At 36.8% G+C, this 15,356-nt stretch overlaps 1 protein-coding gene across 1 annotated transcript in view; it reads left to right on the top strand.

The window, feature by feature from the left end:
- The window catches only part of LOC149565394 (oligomeric golgi complex subunit-like protein), a 122,532-nt gene that overhangs the window by 62,734 nt on the left and 44,442 nt on the right, over positions 1-15,356 (top strand). Inside the window, exon 8 of the mRNA XM_089818900.1 lies at positions 9,063-9,263. Coding sequence (XP_089675026.1) covers positions 9,063-9,263 — 201 coding nt within the window. The remainder of the gene's footprint in view (positions 1-9,062; positions 9,264-15,356) is intronic.

Genomic DNA, 15,356 nt, shown 5'->3' with positions numbered 1-15,356 from the left:
CTAATTGTAAAGCTTTTTCATATAGAAGTACGACTGGACTTAGAGCCAAACCGGTACATTTTTAGCTTGCCTTTGAGTTAGTGAAGGTTTATTGGTATCACTATTTCCAGCTCTTTATAGAAGTGTAGTTAGAGATTCACCCTGCCCATTAATCGCTCCACGAGTAAGTGGATTCTTTCTTGAAAGTTAAGAAGAAAGAATATTGGTAACACCCATTTTATAAAATCTCTCGACTTCTTAATTACCTTGAGTTGATCCAAGGAACGGTGAGAAGGGGGAACCTTCTCTTTAAGTTAGGAGAGACTCTGTCTCACACGCTGTAGTTGGTCATCCTATTTTGCGACTGAATTTTTACCCAAAACTATCAGTTGCAAAATATCTACTTAACAAGATCATCCACATAAATAACTAGAAGGATGATGTCACTGTTAGTAGTCTTGATGTACAGATTTGAGTCTGAAGAACTCCTCTTGAAGCCTCGATCACTGAGGTAATTGTCAATTTTTATGTACCATGCCCAAGGGGCCTGCTTCAGGCCATAGAGAGCTTTTACCAATCTGAGAACCTGATGGTCTTTACCAGCAATCTTGAAACTAAGAGGCTGTGTCATGTAGACCTCTTTATGGAGATCACCATTCAGGAAAACACTCTTGACGTTCATCTGATGGACTTTCTAGCCAAACTGCGCTGCCATGGCTAGGACCAATCTGATGGTGATCATCTTTGCAGTAGGAGCAAAGGTCTCCTCATAATCAATGCCCTGACGCTGAGAAAAACCCTTGGCCACTAAACAAGCTTTGTACTTATTCAAAGTACCATCTGATTTGTATTTGATTTTGTAAACCCATTTGCAACCAATGGGTTTCTTCCTTGGTGGAAGATCAGAAAGGACCTTGGTATTGTTCTTCAGCATGCTCTGGTGTTCAGATGTCATGGCCTATTCCCACTCTGGAATTCCTTTAGCCTCGGAATATGTTTGAGGTTCAAACACACTGTGAATGTTGGCCATGAGAGCAAAATTAACAGAGTCAGTAGTTTTGCACTTTTTCCGAACAATTCTTCCATCAATGAGCTCATCATCACGGAGATCAAGTAGTGTCTTAGCCCACCACTTAGGCCGGATAGGAGAATGACCAACATTAGTATCAAGAGATGCATGATGATCAGGTTCCTCATTAGAAGAATCTGGATCAAATTGAGATGAAGCATTTACAAAGCGAGATGATCTTGCAGAAGCCAAAGGTGTCTATACAGGTATCACTGGTATAATTGGAGCTGCAGGAGCTATTGGAGCCCTCCCATCAGATGGACCTACTGTAAGCCGAACTCCCAAATCATGAGCCTTCATAGGCTGGTTTGCTGGATCAGGAACATGAGAATCATGTATGAAAGGTCCTTGCTACTCATCAAAGACTGCATCACGACTTTAGATGAGACGAGATGTCTCAACATTGATCAGGTGGTAGGCTTTGTGAAGGCTGTTGTATCCAACAAGCATGAGTTTCTAACTCTTGGCATCCAACTTTGTGCATGATGCATCAGGGATCCAAACAAAAGCAAGGGAGCCAAAAACCTTTAGGTGACTGATTCTGGGCTTGCGACTTGACCAGGCCTATTTTAGAGTTTTACCTTTGATCGCCACTGTGGGTGACCGATTCAACAGATAAACCGCAGTGTTAACTGCTTGTACCAAAACTTGTGTGGAACATGTCTGCGTTCGAGCATGGATCGAGCCATCTCAGTGATTGTCCTGTTCCGACATTCAACTACACTATTCTATTGTGGCGTGTGGGGTGTGGTTAGCTGGGATTTGATGCCATGTGTATCCAAAAAGTCGGAGAAAACATTAGAACAAAATCCCCCCGCATTGTCGATCTAAGAGTAATAATATATTATAATATTTCCCAAATTCTTTTTCAACAAAAGGTTTAAACTTCTGAAATATAGGAAATGCATTTGATTTCTTATTAAGGAATTACACACATTTTTCTATTGAAATCATCAACAAACAACAAAAAATACTTGGATCCAAGAATCGAAGGAGTGGCCATAGGGTCGCAAATATCGGTATGAACAAGTTGAAGTACCTAAGAAGCTCGTCATGAATTGCCACTGGTGAAAATGTGATGTTGCTTCCTAGCCTAGCATGCATCACAACTCCATGTTGTTGAGTTTGAATCTCTGACAATCCAAGAACAAGCTCATCCCGAGGAAGCTGTGAGAGATAATGCACATTTAAGTGCCCATATCGCTGATGCCAAAGTGCGTTGATAGAAGACCGCCGAGCAGCCATAGCTAAGTCCTGAAAATCACCAAAATCAGTAAGTCTAAAAAGACCATGATTCTCAAGACCCACTACAACAGTGGACTGAGTTGCCCAATCAGTGACGGTGCACTGATGTGAACTGAAGGTGACATCCAAGTTTGGAGAATGTTGCAACAACTGACTGATTGAGAGTAGATTTAGTTCCATCTTTGGAACGTAGTACACATTGAGGAATATGAGATTCCTCCTAGCAGACTAAATCTGAATGTTGCCTTTGCCGACAACCGTGTACTCTTCTTAGCCACCAAAAATAACAATCTGAATAAGGCTGGTAGTTAGTAAACCAGTCTCTATGGTGAGTGAAATGACAAGAGGCACCTCAATTTACCAGATAGACAACTTCACATGATCCGCAGGTCTTTTAGCCATGAAGGCATAAAAGACATTTCGCCTACTTAGTGTGCTTTGCATTGTTCACTTTGTGCTGCAAATTTGATTGCTTAGATTGTGTAGCTAAGCATTTCCGACATTCAACCTTCATGTGTCCAAACTTGTGGCAGTAGTTGCATTGAATGTTCTTCTTTCTGGAACCATTTGATGCTGGAGTAGTAGACTTTTGCTGAGATGGTTGCTGAAACTTGCCTTTATCCTTTTGAAAGGATTTCGCAACAAAGACTTGCTCTGTGGACGTGGAACTGGAGCTGCTACTGAATTGTTGTTTCCACTGATCCTGCTGAAGTAGCAATGCGCAAACACTAGTGAACTTCAAATCAACACTAGAAGATGTGATTTTGAGAGTTTCGATAAAATGGTCATAGGACTTCGGTAAACTCCAATGTGTAATTACCACAATATCCTCTTCCTCAATCTTGCAACCGATGGCAAGAAACTGATCACGGATTTGTTGAATCCAATTCAAGTGTGCCTGAGGCGAGGTGTGTTCATCCATGACAATAGAAAACATAGTGTTCTTTAGAAAGAAAGCTTTGCTTTTGTCGAAAGTCTCATGAAGACCTTTGAGATGTGTCTAGATCTTGGCAGCTGTCTTGTCGGATGGAATCTGAGAAAGTTGATCATTAGCCACGGATAATTTGTGAAGCATCACTGCCTCTCGATTATTCTAATCCCATGTATCCTAATCGGAACCAGGAGTAGTCGGATGTTTTGTAACACCCATAACAAGTTGATCGGTGTTCCGATATTCAAAAAATGCAATGATTTGCTGCTTCCAAGTGCCATAATTTTGACCATTGAATTTGGAGTTGTGCTTGAGCAAAATGTTTGTTAGAATGCCATGACACATTTTTCAATGAAAAATTATAAAAATCAGTGAAGACACGTTCTTGGAGGCATAAAAAATGGAAGACCCGGAAAAATCAAAGAGTGACCCAAAAGAGAGCTCAAAAAATCCAGAAGAAATATGTTGTTTTCTAGATCCATGGGCTTGAAAATTGAGGCACAAAAAACAAGACATCTAGAAAAAACAGACGACAATCTAGTTGAGCTCTTGAAAAACCCATTAAGAATCTATGATCAAATTTTTTTTTGAGTCCAAAAACTAGGGTTTCGAGCAAAACCCTAGCCGACAGCCATGAATGGTCAAAAATTGCAGAAAAATGGTGTTTGTAGGCAAAAATGTCAGTTTTTTAATAAAAAATAGGTCGTGCAAGGATTGAGTTACAGAATAGGGCACAATCGACACCAATGAAGGATGTAACAGGCTCGAGATATTGGAGAATGATTGTAGGAAAAATGTTTGTAAAAGCAACTCAAAAAACAAGTTCCTACAAACGCCTAGTGATCAGACCATGACTTGTGTTTGAATCCCTGTAAATCACAGAAAGAGGCACTAAAAAATCACACACGAAATGACTGGAAATCGCGTTCAACAGAAACGTGAAAATAGAGTAGAAAGTTGTGCTTGGAGAAATGCGAATGTGTAGACAATAACAACCCTAAACCTAGCTCGTGATTTACATTCAGATCTCTTTCGAATAAAAAACTTCGTTTGAAGCAAAATATCACAAACAAATAATTTCAAAAAATAGCTACTAATAATTTCCAAAAAGAAATTATTGTTTTTGAAAAAAATTAAAAACCTTGCTCTGATACCATATTACGTAAGTAATTGGTAAATACTCACTTGTAATTAACAAAGACCGAAAGATCATTATATACAAAAGAATAAAATGATGTTTCCTTAGGAAATGATCGTAAAAAATATAAACATTCTATTCTAATAGAGAAAGCTCAAAAAAAGAAAGCAAACTAAAGCTAACTAGATATTTGCAATAGATTACCATTAACTAATAATAGACGACTATCTATTATCGTAATAAAAATCAGCAAGATAAGCACAAATTAAATAGCAACAAAGAATTTGTCCACTTCCATGAAGATTAAGTGCCAAAAAGGGTGGAAAAAGATGCTCCAATGTTGAATTTTTTTTCAAAAACACTTTGAATCTTTCAAACTTTGCAAATTCGAGTGGGAGAAGGTAGCAAACAAGGCGTTTTAAGTGGAAGATGCCAAAACATGCCCTATTCTTGCTACAAAATCCAACATTTTTGATTGCACATGCAATGGGACGCTTTTTGTAAAAAACGTTTTTCTTCAAGGCAAAAGATCAAAACTTTTTGGCTGGTAAAGGTCAAAACATGTACCAAGATGCAATGTAGAACACATCAAAAACCAAATCGATTCATCCTTGGGCAAAAACGTGAACCAAAAATGGATTTATTTGGAGTTTTTACCAAAAACATGCCCTTGGATGGAGCTTAGAAAAATGTTTTAAAGCAAGATAAATCAATTTCTATTGCTTGAAAATCCATGGCTAAGCAAAAACAACCCTAGTAGAGAAGATTTTGTGAAAAAACATCAAGTAAATCTCTCACAATCTTCAAAATCAGGTTCTTGGAGGCTCTTTGCATGTGTAATTCCAAAATCGGGTTTCTTGGGAGCAAATACATGAGCTTTCGAGCAAATCAGGCCTTTTAGGAAGGAATGCATGTTTTAAAATATGCATAAGATGTAATTCGCACCTTTTGGGAGGCATGACATTTTAAAATGTGCTTTTGGTTAAAATTGCACCTTTTGGGATGGATTGCATATTTTAAGTGAAAGCTCATGTTTGGGATGCAATAGCACATTTTAAATCATAAAACTCACCTTTAGATGCAATGACACCAAAAAGGTCCACTTTTGATGACTTCATATTTTTAAGTTGAACTTTATATGCAGTGACATGTAAAATGTCCACTTTTGATAATTTAAAGTGATTAAATAAACATGTCAATTTAATTTCATCAAAATGTTACTTAAATGAGACATAAACCATATTTATATATCATATTAAAAATATAACATATAAATATCATTTAAAAGTAACATTTAAATGAGCATTTGATTTAAATGTCAAAAATTAAACTGAACTATATAGTTAATATAGTCACTTTAAGTGAAAAATCAAAAAGTAAGTCAACTTAAAATTATAACATAAAATGCACTATAGTTACTTTAAGTGAAAAATTTAATGAAAAAGTAACTTAAAAACATAACATAAAGTGATTTTAAGTTATATTTTTCAAAAAGTGAATGTCAAATTAAAAATATAACATGATATTTTTAATTCGTGTTGTTGCATAAAAAAGGTCCACTTTTGAGGCACTAAAACGACCATATCTCTTGATTGACAACTCTGATTACGCTCTAGGTTAGATCAAATCGAAGGGAAAATCGAATGCCATGACTTGAGCAAGACCAAAGGACTAAAAACCAACAAACTCAAACTCAAAAGTTAGGAAAAAGATGATGAAGGCTTAAAAAATCAAGCAAAGACTCGACATAAAGCAAAACAAAAAAAAAACTTGATGAAAGCCTTCAGTAAAACAATTTGATATACAAATTGGAGTTGATTGATCGATTAACATTAAGCAATTGAATATCAAGTTCAACTTAGATGCAAAACTAGTTTGAAAAAGTTTCGTATTGTTACGTGCAATTTGTGATGACAAAATGTAGGACAACATATTCTACAAAAGTCATAGTAACCTATCTAAAGTTGTGAAACTCATGTGCTCTCTGTTGATGCCACTGATTTGGTAAGAACCTCTCACAAAAGTTCTCAAGGAACAACTCCCAAGTGATAGCCTACATGTGTAATCCAAGTTTCTTTTCCTCTATCTTCCACCAGTTGGCTGCAAAAATCTCTAAATGAGTGATGGCATACATCGCTTTGGCTTTACTGTCAAAGTCTTGCATAGCAAAACATCTGTCTAGTGTGATCAACTAGTTCTCAGCATCATATCCAGTACCATATCCCTTAAAAGGAGTAAGCTTGACCTGTAATAGGTCTTTCACTTTCTAGCTTTGATAGACTCTCGTGCTTTGAGAGACTCTTGTCTATCCACTACATAACGTCTCCTAGGGCTCTTGGATCTAGGTCTCTCATCATTCCAGAATGGTGTGATCCTTTCCAATCAACTCTCTTGTGCACGAGAGCTCTAGGATCTCTCTAAGTAGCTCTCTAGTGCCAGACCTTTTTGACTTAGCATGCTGCTTACCGCTATTGTCCTTTCTATTCTCTTCTTGAATAGGGTCCTCTGTGTGGACCAAAGGAGGGCTATGATGACTACCTCTCCCGCGACCTGTACCACGTTTTGAGCTATGACCCCTAGCAACAGATCTAGATCTAGAAACCATCTCTCCTACAACACCCAAACACGAGAATGACATCACAAAATCCATCAAAAAACATAAGAGTATAATGCATAGACACAAAGCATAACTAGGTTACTACGAGGTTGGGAGGTAGTGACTTCTTTCCACTTGGGTTTCCCCACAGATTTGCAGATAGTGGGTGTTCATTGATGTAGTTCTACCATTCTCATTCTTATTCTTATCTTGGAGACTTCTATTCATTTGACGTGTCTATGTATTTATGTTTTTTGTATCTTGAGATCCTATGGGATGATGTATTGTATTTTGATATGCTTATATTTATGATGGCATGCCTTGCGACATGTGCAGTGGATGATTATGTATTCATGTATTTTATATCCTGAGATCCTATGGGATGATGTATTGTATTTTGTTGTACTTGTATTTATGATGGTGTACTCTACAATATGTGGAGTGGATGATTATTTATTTGGATATCTTTCATTGTATCAGTTGTACTCATGTATTTGTTATAAGATTATGCATCTGTTATTCATTTATGATTATGGAATTGTACATAAGATTAAGACTAATTAATAGAATTTTCTTAAACGTGACTTAACGTGAAGGAACCCTTGAGGAATGAAATTTGTAGTTGTATTGCATATGAGTAATTGATGTGTATGTGTATTGCTTCCGCATTGTTACTTTGAGCCTGTATAGATTTTAAAAAAAAGTTCATTAAATGTTGTAACATATTAGGTTAATTTCTCTTGTGTTCCTGATCGGCTGTTTACAAAACCTGTGATCAAATCATGTCAGCAACAATTCCAACCCAACAATACTCAACAATCTCCCACATTCCTAACAAACACTTAAAAGTTTTAAAGTTCAATTGTGAAACATTCTTGGAGAATTCCAGATAACATTAGAGAGTCTTAAAATCCAATGGTGAAAAACAGTCTCAGATAGTGGATAAGTTTCAAGAGTTGATGAGTATGAGGGCTTTCATCCTTTATCCTTGAAGCAGAGTCTTTAGCAAAAGGTAGACTAAGAAATCTAGTTAAAGGGTATTAGGGAACGGAATAAATAACAAATCACTTTGATTGGCTTTTTAATTTATTTAATCTACCCATTTACCATATTCCATTTCTCCTATGTGAAATAAACACCTTGGTTTGTTTTATAAATTCCTAAAATCCTCTATATGCTCTAGAAATGAAGCTAAACAAACAGTCTCTTGAGGTTGGCTTTTGATGTATATTATTTTTGCTCCCAAAATTGGCACATGGGCCTAATTTGAATAGCAGTGCTACTTGTTTTTCCACCTGGTTTAGAGAAAAAAAGATGCCATCTCTGTCTGCTAACTGATGAGAACAAATGCTTGGTTAAGCACAAATCATCAGCAACGTGACCAATTGAGCTGTATCTGGTAAATAATTAAATATTGCTGCATTCCAGATAACACTTCAAAGTTTTAAAATTCAATGGTGAAACATTATTGAAGCGTTCCACATAACATTAGAGTGTCTAAAAATCCAATGGTAAAAAAAATCTCAAATTGTGATTAAGTTTCAAGAGTTGATGAGTATGAGGGCATTTATCCTCTATCCTTGAAGTAGTCTTCAGCAAAAGGTAGACTAAGAAATCTAAACGAAAGGCATCAAGGGACAGAACAAATAACAAAAGAATTTTGTTGCCTTTTTTCTGTTTCATTTTGAGAATCATAGTTGCTTGCTAGATTGACTTGATTATAATAACATGTTTGATGGACATAAGTCGAGCATAAGAGAAACAAAAACTTGATTTTATTAGAGAGTAGCAAGAAAGACAGAGACAGTGTTGGGAATGCTAAGAAGAAGTGAAAGACCTTCTAGGCATGTTAAACTGTGTAAAGTAGTTGGCATAATGTAACCTGTACTGATTCTGTTTTGGGAACCTGCTATTTTATGCTGTGTAATTCTGGAATGTATTTTTGAGTAGTTGATCTAGACTTCATAATCATAAGTACAGATAGTGTTGATAGCAATCATGCCATATGCATTTAGAACTAAGAATTCTTTAGTGTTGAGTAGTATTGGCGGGAATTCTATTGCATGCCAATATTTTTATAATTTATTTTAATTTTAATTTACAGATAAGACATGACATAGATCTCCTCGTGAAAGAAGTCAATGGTTCTTACATGGAGCACGTTCTTGGGTTGCTTGCATCTTGTCCTGAGGAAGTTCTTGCTCTTGTACGACAGAGCATTCTGCAGGCATCACAAGCATTAATAGATTCTGTTCCTGTAGTATTGGATGTCATTATTGAAGCAATGGTAGAGAAATCTGTTGAGGTTAGTGTCAGTCTAATTTTAATAATCAGAAATTTAGTTATTTTAATGTGCACAAGGAAAGAAATGAATGATTGTCATACCAAGACACATAATGTTCATCTGAGGAAAAATAAACATTTGAATATGCTTTGCTGTTGTCAAGATATATTCATGCATGCATATTTTAGTTCATTAGATAGTTTAGTCTAGACATAATCTTCCATCTATATTTGTGTGGATTTTAAAATTAATTTCAGAGTTTATTGAATATCTGTCTGGTATCACTGATTCGTCTCATTCAATGTGGGTCAGAAGCATTATGTAACAAGTTTTTTCTTTTGAAGCAGCCAGATTCTTTGTACTTCATCAACTGTCATGACTAATCTTCATAAAGTCCTCCCAAATAGACAATATAGACCAAGGAGATCAAGAACCACCCAGACCACATTCCCCCAAGATGGCTTTGATAATGTCAAGTGCTGCTAACTAATTGTAGTCAAGAGTGCAGACAATCTTTGCACCAAAACCCTAGCCCTGTGCAGAGAGTTTTGAGGAGAGACTTTGAGCTGCCATCCAGTAGAACTTCACGTTCAAACCAGAGCTTCCAGTAAAGTTTGCAAATGGCAAATACAAATTCACGAGCACAAACTCATGAAATTCGACCAGCTCCAATTTGGGCAAAGGTATTTGTGTAGGCCATTGATAACTAGAAGAGATTTCCCTTTCACCACTAGCTTTTGTATACCAAAAGAGTTAGCTAAGGATAAATCCATAGTATTTGCTTCCCACTGTGCATCATTGTTTGTATTGTCTCCAATCAGGATGTTAGGATTATGTACAATTTTTTAATATTTCATGGTTATATGGAACTGAAAATAGACAATAGAATTTTAAAGTAAACCCTAATCTAATGCTTATCAACAAAGTGTAATCTCAGAATTGAATGTAATATTGAAGATCTGCAATTATCCATGCAAAACACAATTAGAAGTAGTAGCATTTAATATTGTAACCATATATTAAAATCTCTCTGAGAAGTGGCAGGTATCTCTGCTTCTCGTGAGAACTTTTTCAAAAGTAGAAAACTTAAGGTTTTCCCTCTAGAAATTGATGCCGAGAAGATCTTAAATTCTCGGCGAGAAGATCTTATATTCTTGGCGAGAAGTTGGCCACTTCTCTGCAATAAATTGTGAAATTCTCGCAGGCGCCACTAGTAAAACTTGGACACCCAACAACTTGCCCAGTCATTGTTTATTTTGCAATTTTGAGTATTTGGAGAAGAGAAGGGTTTCAGTGGAGAGAGACTTTGGCAGCGTTGTAGATCAATTGCAAGTGGATTTGAAGTGGACTAGTTTTTACTAGAGCTACTAGGAAGGGGAAGAGGAAGATGTACACTAGTTTCATATTGTACTTGGCATTTGTATTTGCTTATCTTTTTACAAAGACAAGTTGTTATTTTTAGTTTGCTTCAGAGTTCTGTGTCTCTAACTATGGCTGCCAGCCATCAGCATTCCACATGAGGATGAGATTTTGTTACTCATTGCATTTATATATATCTAAACCAGCTTGTTTGGTTTGTTTACACATTTACTAACTCATTAGATGCATCTCCTTATTTAATTTTGCAAAATAAATGCATTTCTAATTAAATTAATCATTTTAAAAATTCCTGATATTTTTCCAAGAAGTTACCGATTTATCTCCGATATTTGCCGAGAGCATTTTTTTTGCCTCACCGATAAGTGGCAGAGAATGAGAATTTTTTTTTTGATAGGTAACATTTTGATTTTTCATTGATATTTAAAAGAGGAATTAGATCGGATATGCCATTTGCATAAGTTGGCCAAAACCATTACAAACATATATCTTCCCTACCCCACATACATATATAGATGATAAACAACAAAAGCAAAGGGCATTAATACCCCATCCAGAAGACAACGGCATACCCACCCACAAAAAAGAGACTAATTATATGCCCAAGGCAAATACACTGTCCACCTCCGCCAACCACTTGTGCTTAGTTCTTAAACCATTGTGCTGCCGCCTCCCTTGTGAAATTTGGAATGGTCCAGTCGTCCTAAACTAACCTTGGCATGTCAAGAGGACTAGTTCCTTGGTGACGCTTATTGCCCTCACTTGTGCTTGCCTCTTTAGTCAATGATATATCCAGCGACATTCCATGCATCATGGAATCTCCAACATCCTTCTGGGCTTTCCTTTCAAGTTGGTGTCGTAGGGGCTATCTTGGAGATGTCACACTCTTTCGTGGCGTCGCCTTCCTAATCCCCCTCCTCTCCTCACTCGACACCCAAATCTTCTCTTGCAGGAATTCCACAATCCTTGTCCAGCTTTTCTCTGCCTGCGGAACGTGTGTCCCTTGTGGATTTGCTTATGAACAGATGATCAGGCGTTGAACCGAAGAATCCCCTCCCCCAATCAGCCTCCAAAGCTCCTATCCCATCTCCAACCCGACACCTAGAACAACTCTGTCCACAATCTCCTTCAACACCTACAACCATTGTGAGTCAACACATGCTGACATGACCCTACGGACTTCCTCCTTGGTCTCACCAACTAGCAGCGCCAACACCACAAAGAGCGAAACTACATCCAAGTTGGAGCGTCCCTCTAGTAGGATTCTAGATTCTCCATTCCTAACATCTCCTGGATGCCCTCCAAGAACTTGTAATCATCAAACATGGAAATTTTCTTCAGACGCCTAACCGTGATCATCCCTTCATACGATTGCGTTTGATTGTCTGATTCAAGCGCAAAATTAGCCTCCATTTCCATCTCTTTGCTGAAAACCCTTTGGAATGCCCTTCCTTTCCTCCTTAAAAACACACACTTCGAACAATTTGGACGCTTTCTCTGTGTGGGGTGCCAATAAATAATTACAATCTCTGACACATGCGAGGGATTGATATCGGGAGTATTGATTCATGATTTCAATTATCCTCCCGTCTTTAGTCATCAAAAATGATTTTTTGGCCTCTTCATTGTGTTTTCCAATCTTTATTCCAAGTCGAGAAGCCTAAGGTCTTCAATAATTTCATTTTGAATCTCCAAAGCTGCATGTTGGCCAGCTTGTCTGCCACCTTATTTGCTTCTCTCTATACATGGGAAACCTTAAAGTCCTCGAACTTCATTAACAAGCATCTAATCTATTTTATGTGTTTGTCAAGATGCCACACCTCCAACTTCCCTTTCTTAATTCCGTTAGTGATAATCTCTGAATCCCCTTAAAGATGCACTCTATGGAAACCCAATTTAGCACCTAAGACTAAAGCCTCTTTAGTTGCTTCACATTCTGCCACATTATTCGTTCCATCCCTCACTCGTTTGGCCACAAAAACTAGGGTATTGCCCTGATGATCTCTTGCTATACAACCACATCCAGAGACCCCCTGATTTCCCCAGGCTGCCCTGTCAAAGTTGATTTTTACACACACTTCCTCTGGTGGTAGCCAATACACCTTCTCCCTTCTCTGCTTAGGATTAGCCCTTAAAAGCCCATTAACAGGCCAAGAGAACGAGATTTTGAACTATGATTGTAATAGTAGTTAGATCAGAAAATAAAGCACTTGTAACAGCAAAATAAAGGATTTAAAATAGGACACCAATTTGACAATTTAAACCAATGCATTTTATAGTAAGAAACAACAATAAATCAATTCTGAAATGATAGAATGACTGCATAAGCAGCATCAGTTGTTAAATCTGTCAAATAGGCATTACATAGGCCTTATAATGTCTCATTTAGATGACCACTCTAAAATAACATTTTAACTGCCCTTTTGAAAAGATGATTGGCCCCAAGTTACAATGCTTTTAAAAATTATTTCCCTTATTTTGTCCGATATCCTATGGAAAATAAATAAGCTACAAGAATTCAATAAATATTTGCTCATTCTTCAGAAGGAGACAAAGTGTTGTTCATGTGTCTTCGTGCTAATCAACCTTGCACTCACCTTCTGCAGATTGCTCTAGAAGCCTCGTCAAAATTGAGCGCGAGCAAATCCACTAGTGGTCTTGACTAAACAATGAAATCAATTTTTCTAATGTTTTGTCCCTTGGCCCTGTAATGGGGCAAAGCATTAGGCTACAAATTAACTCAAGGTTTAGTCAACGTTTAAATATTTGGATAAATCCATTCAAATAACTGATAAGTTTAACTTATAGGATATTTGACATAATGAGACAACTATATTGTTTGTAGTGTTATTGTATAGCATCTCCCGCGCCTCTTTAATCTTTAAAGTTTAAACCTCTCCATAGATTAAAAATCTAAAAAGCTTTACATCGAAGATACATTATGAATTGCTAGCAATAGCTATAGAGAGTGAACCCCTAGGGGAAAAATGAAAAGTACTTTCAGAGGATAAAAGCCAGCATAAAACCCTAATTGAAAATCATTGTTGAAATAAGCCAAGCACGGTTGCTTATAGATGCAAAGAGGGATTTCAAAGAGATCTCATTTTAATATTTACAGAAGAACCTTGATCAACAATGAGCTCGACTTTCAACTAGATTCTCAGTACAGAGCAAGGAAGTACTTCCTATAGAGACATTTGTACCCCAACCGAATTATGTGTCTTGTTAGTTGTTATACTACTTATATTCTATGGTAAAGGAATTGGAAAACAAACATATTTGCCATTCTTGGAGGGGAGGGGGGTGTTTCCCATAGAGGGTGTGAAGTTGTTTCTATGCAGGTTATCTATTTATACACACACACACACACACACACACACACACACACACACATAAACACATATATAGATATATGTGTACCTATGCTAACATTTATATAAACATTTTTTGTTCAACTATCAACTCAGAAATCTAAGAAAAGCAAATAGAAAGGGTCATTTAATGGTGCCATGTTCTTCTGGGTTTTGTCTGGGCCTGCCTTGTGGCAGAACTGATTGATCCAAGTCCTTTTATCAGGAATCTGGGCATATCCATGGGGGATATGCCCCAGTGAATATAACATGTGCACATGCATAAGCTCAAAATAGAAAAATAAAACAAGATATAGAAACAAATCTTTTATCATTATGCTGTATGTGTGTAGATATATAAAGAATTGGATATATGTGTATATTTGTGTTAGACATCTAATATCTTTATTGTGGGTCTTGAAACTTCCCTGTATGAATTTGATACCGTGTCTGTTTAATTTTCTGTACAAGTTTTGAAATTACTTTCTACTTTGTTTCATTCTCTTAAATTACTAGTAGACCATTAGTTATAAGCTATGTTCCACGGGGACGTGTCCCCTAGGCTTTTTGGCTTGTACCCATCCCGGGGACGAAATGGGGACATGGGGACAGATTTTTGATGCCGTCCCCTTTTTGTCAAATTTGGAAACATCCCCAAAATGGCAAAAAAATTTGGGTAGGAAACTTGGGGACGGCCAGCAGTACTAGCCGTCCCCGAAACTTCTAGCCATCCCCTTTTTTCCAGCTAGTTGAATAAAGGAAAAACAATACATTTTACTTTTTGTGCGAGTCCATAGTTGTCTTAAAGACATAATAAAAATGTGCAAACCATATTTGTCCATTAAAAAACTATACACTAACTCTTCTACTCATTTTAATATATGATGTAATTGCTAAGAGGGAAAAAAACATAGAGCAACAGCAGTAGCAGCAGTGAGGGAAGATTGCATTTAGTATTTCTATTTACTACTTAATTAGTTGCACTTCTCTTTATTCCATATGGATTTCATGCATAATACTTGGAGACTAGTTATAATGCATAATATAAATACTTGCATAATATTTGCATAATAGTTATAATGGAGGTACTTAATATTTGTCATTTGATAATTTTCCATGTATTGATCTTAAAAAATGTCTATGATGAATGGTTTATCAATGTTATGATATGCATACTTGAATTTTGTCTCGATATAAAAAAATCCCCTATGTTTTTAATCGCTGTCCCCTAAATTTTGGCTTTGACCTGTCCTCATATCGGAAACACGTCCCTGTCCCCTAAAACGTCCCCGTCCTGGATACTCCGTGGAGCATAGGTTATAAGGACAGCTTTCTTGCTTCTGGTTTTGTTCTTCTTGTCTTTTCTGCTGAGTTAGTTACCTTTTGC

This window comes from Cupressus sempervirens, chromosome 3, assembly GCF_028749045.1.
Source record: "Cupressus sempervirens isolate cs-2001-9-10 chromosome 3, ASM2874904v1, whole genome shotgun sequence".
Taxonomy (NCBI): Eukaryota; Viridiplantae; Streptophyta; class Pinopsida; order Cupressales; family Cupressaceae; genus Cupressus; species Cupressus sempervirens.
Note: the sequence above shows the minus strand (reverse complement) of the source record. Positions and strands in the feature narration are given on the sequence as shown.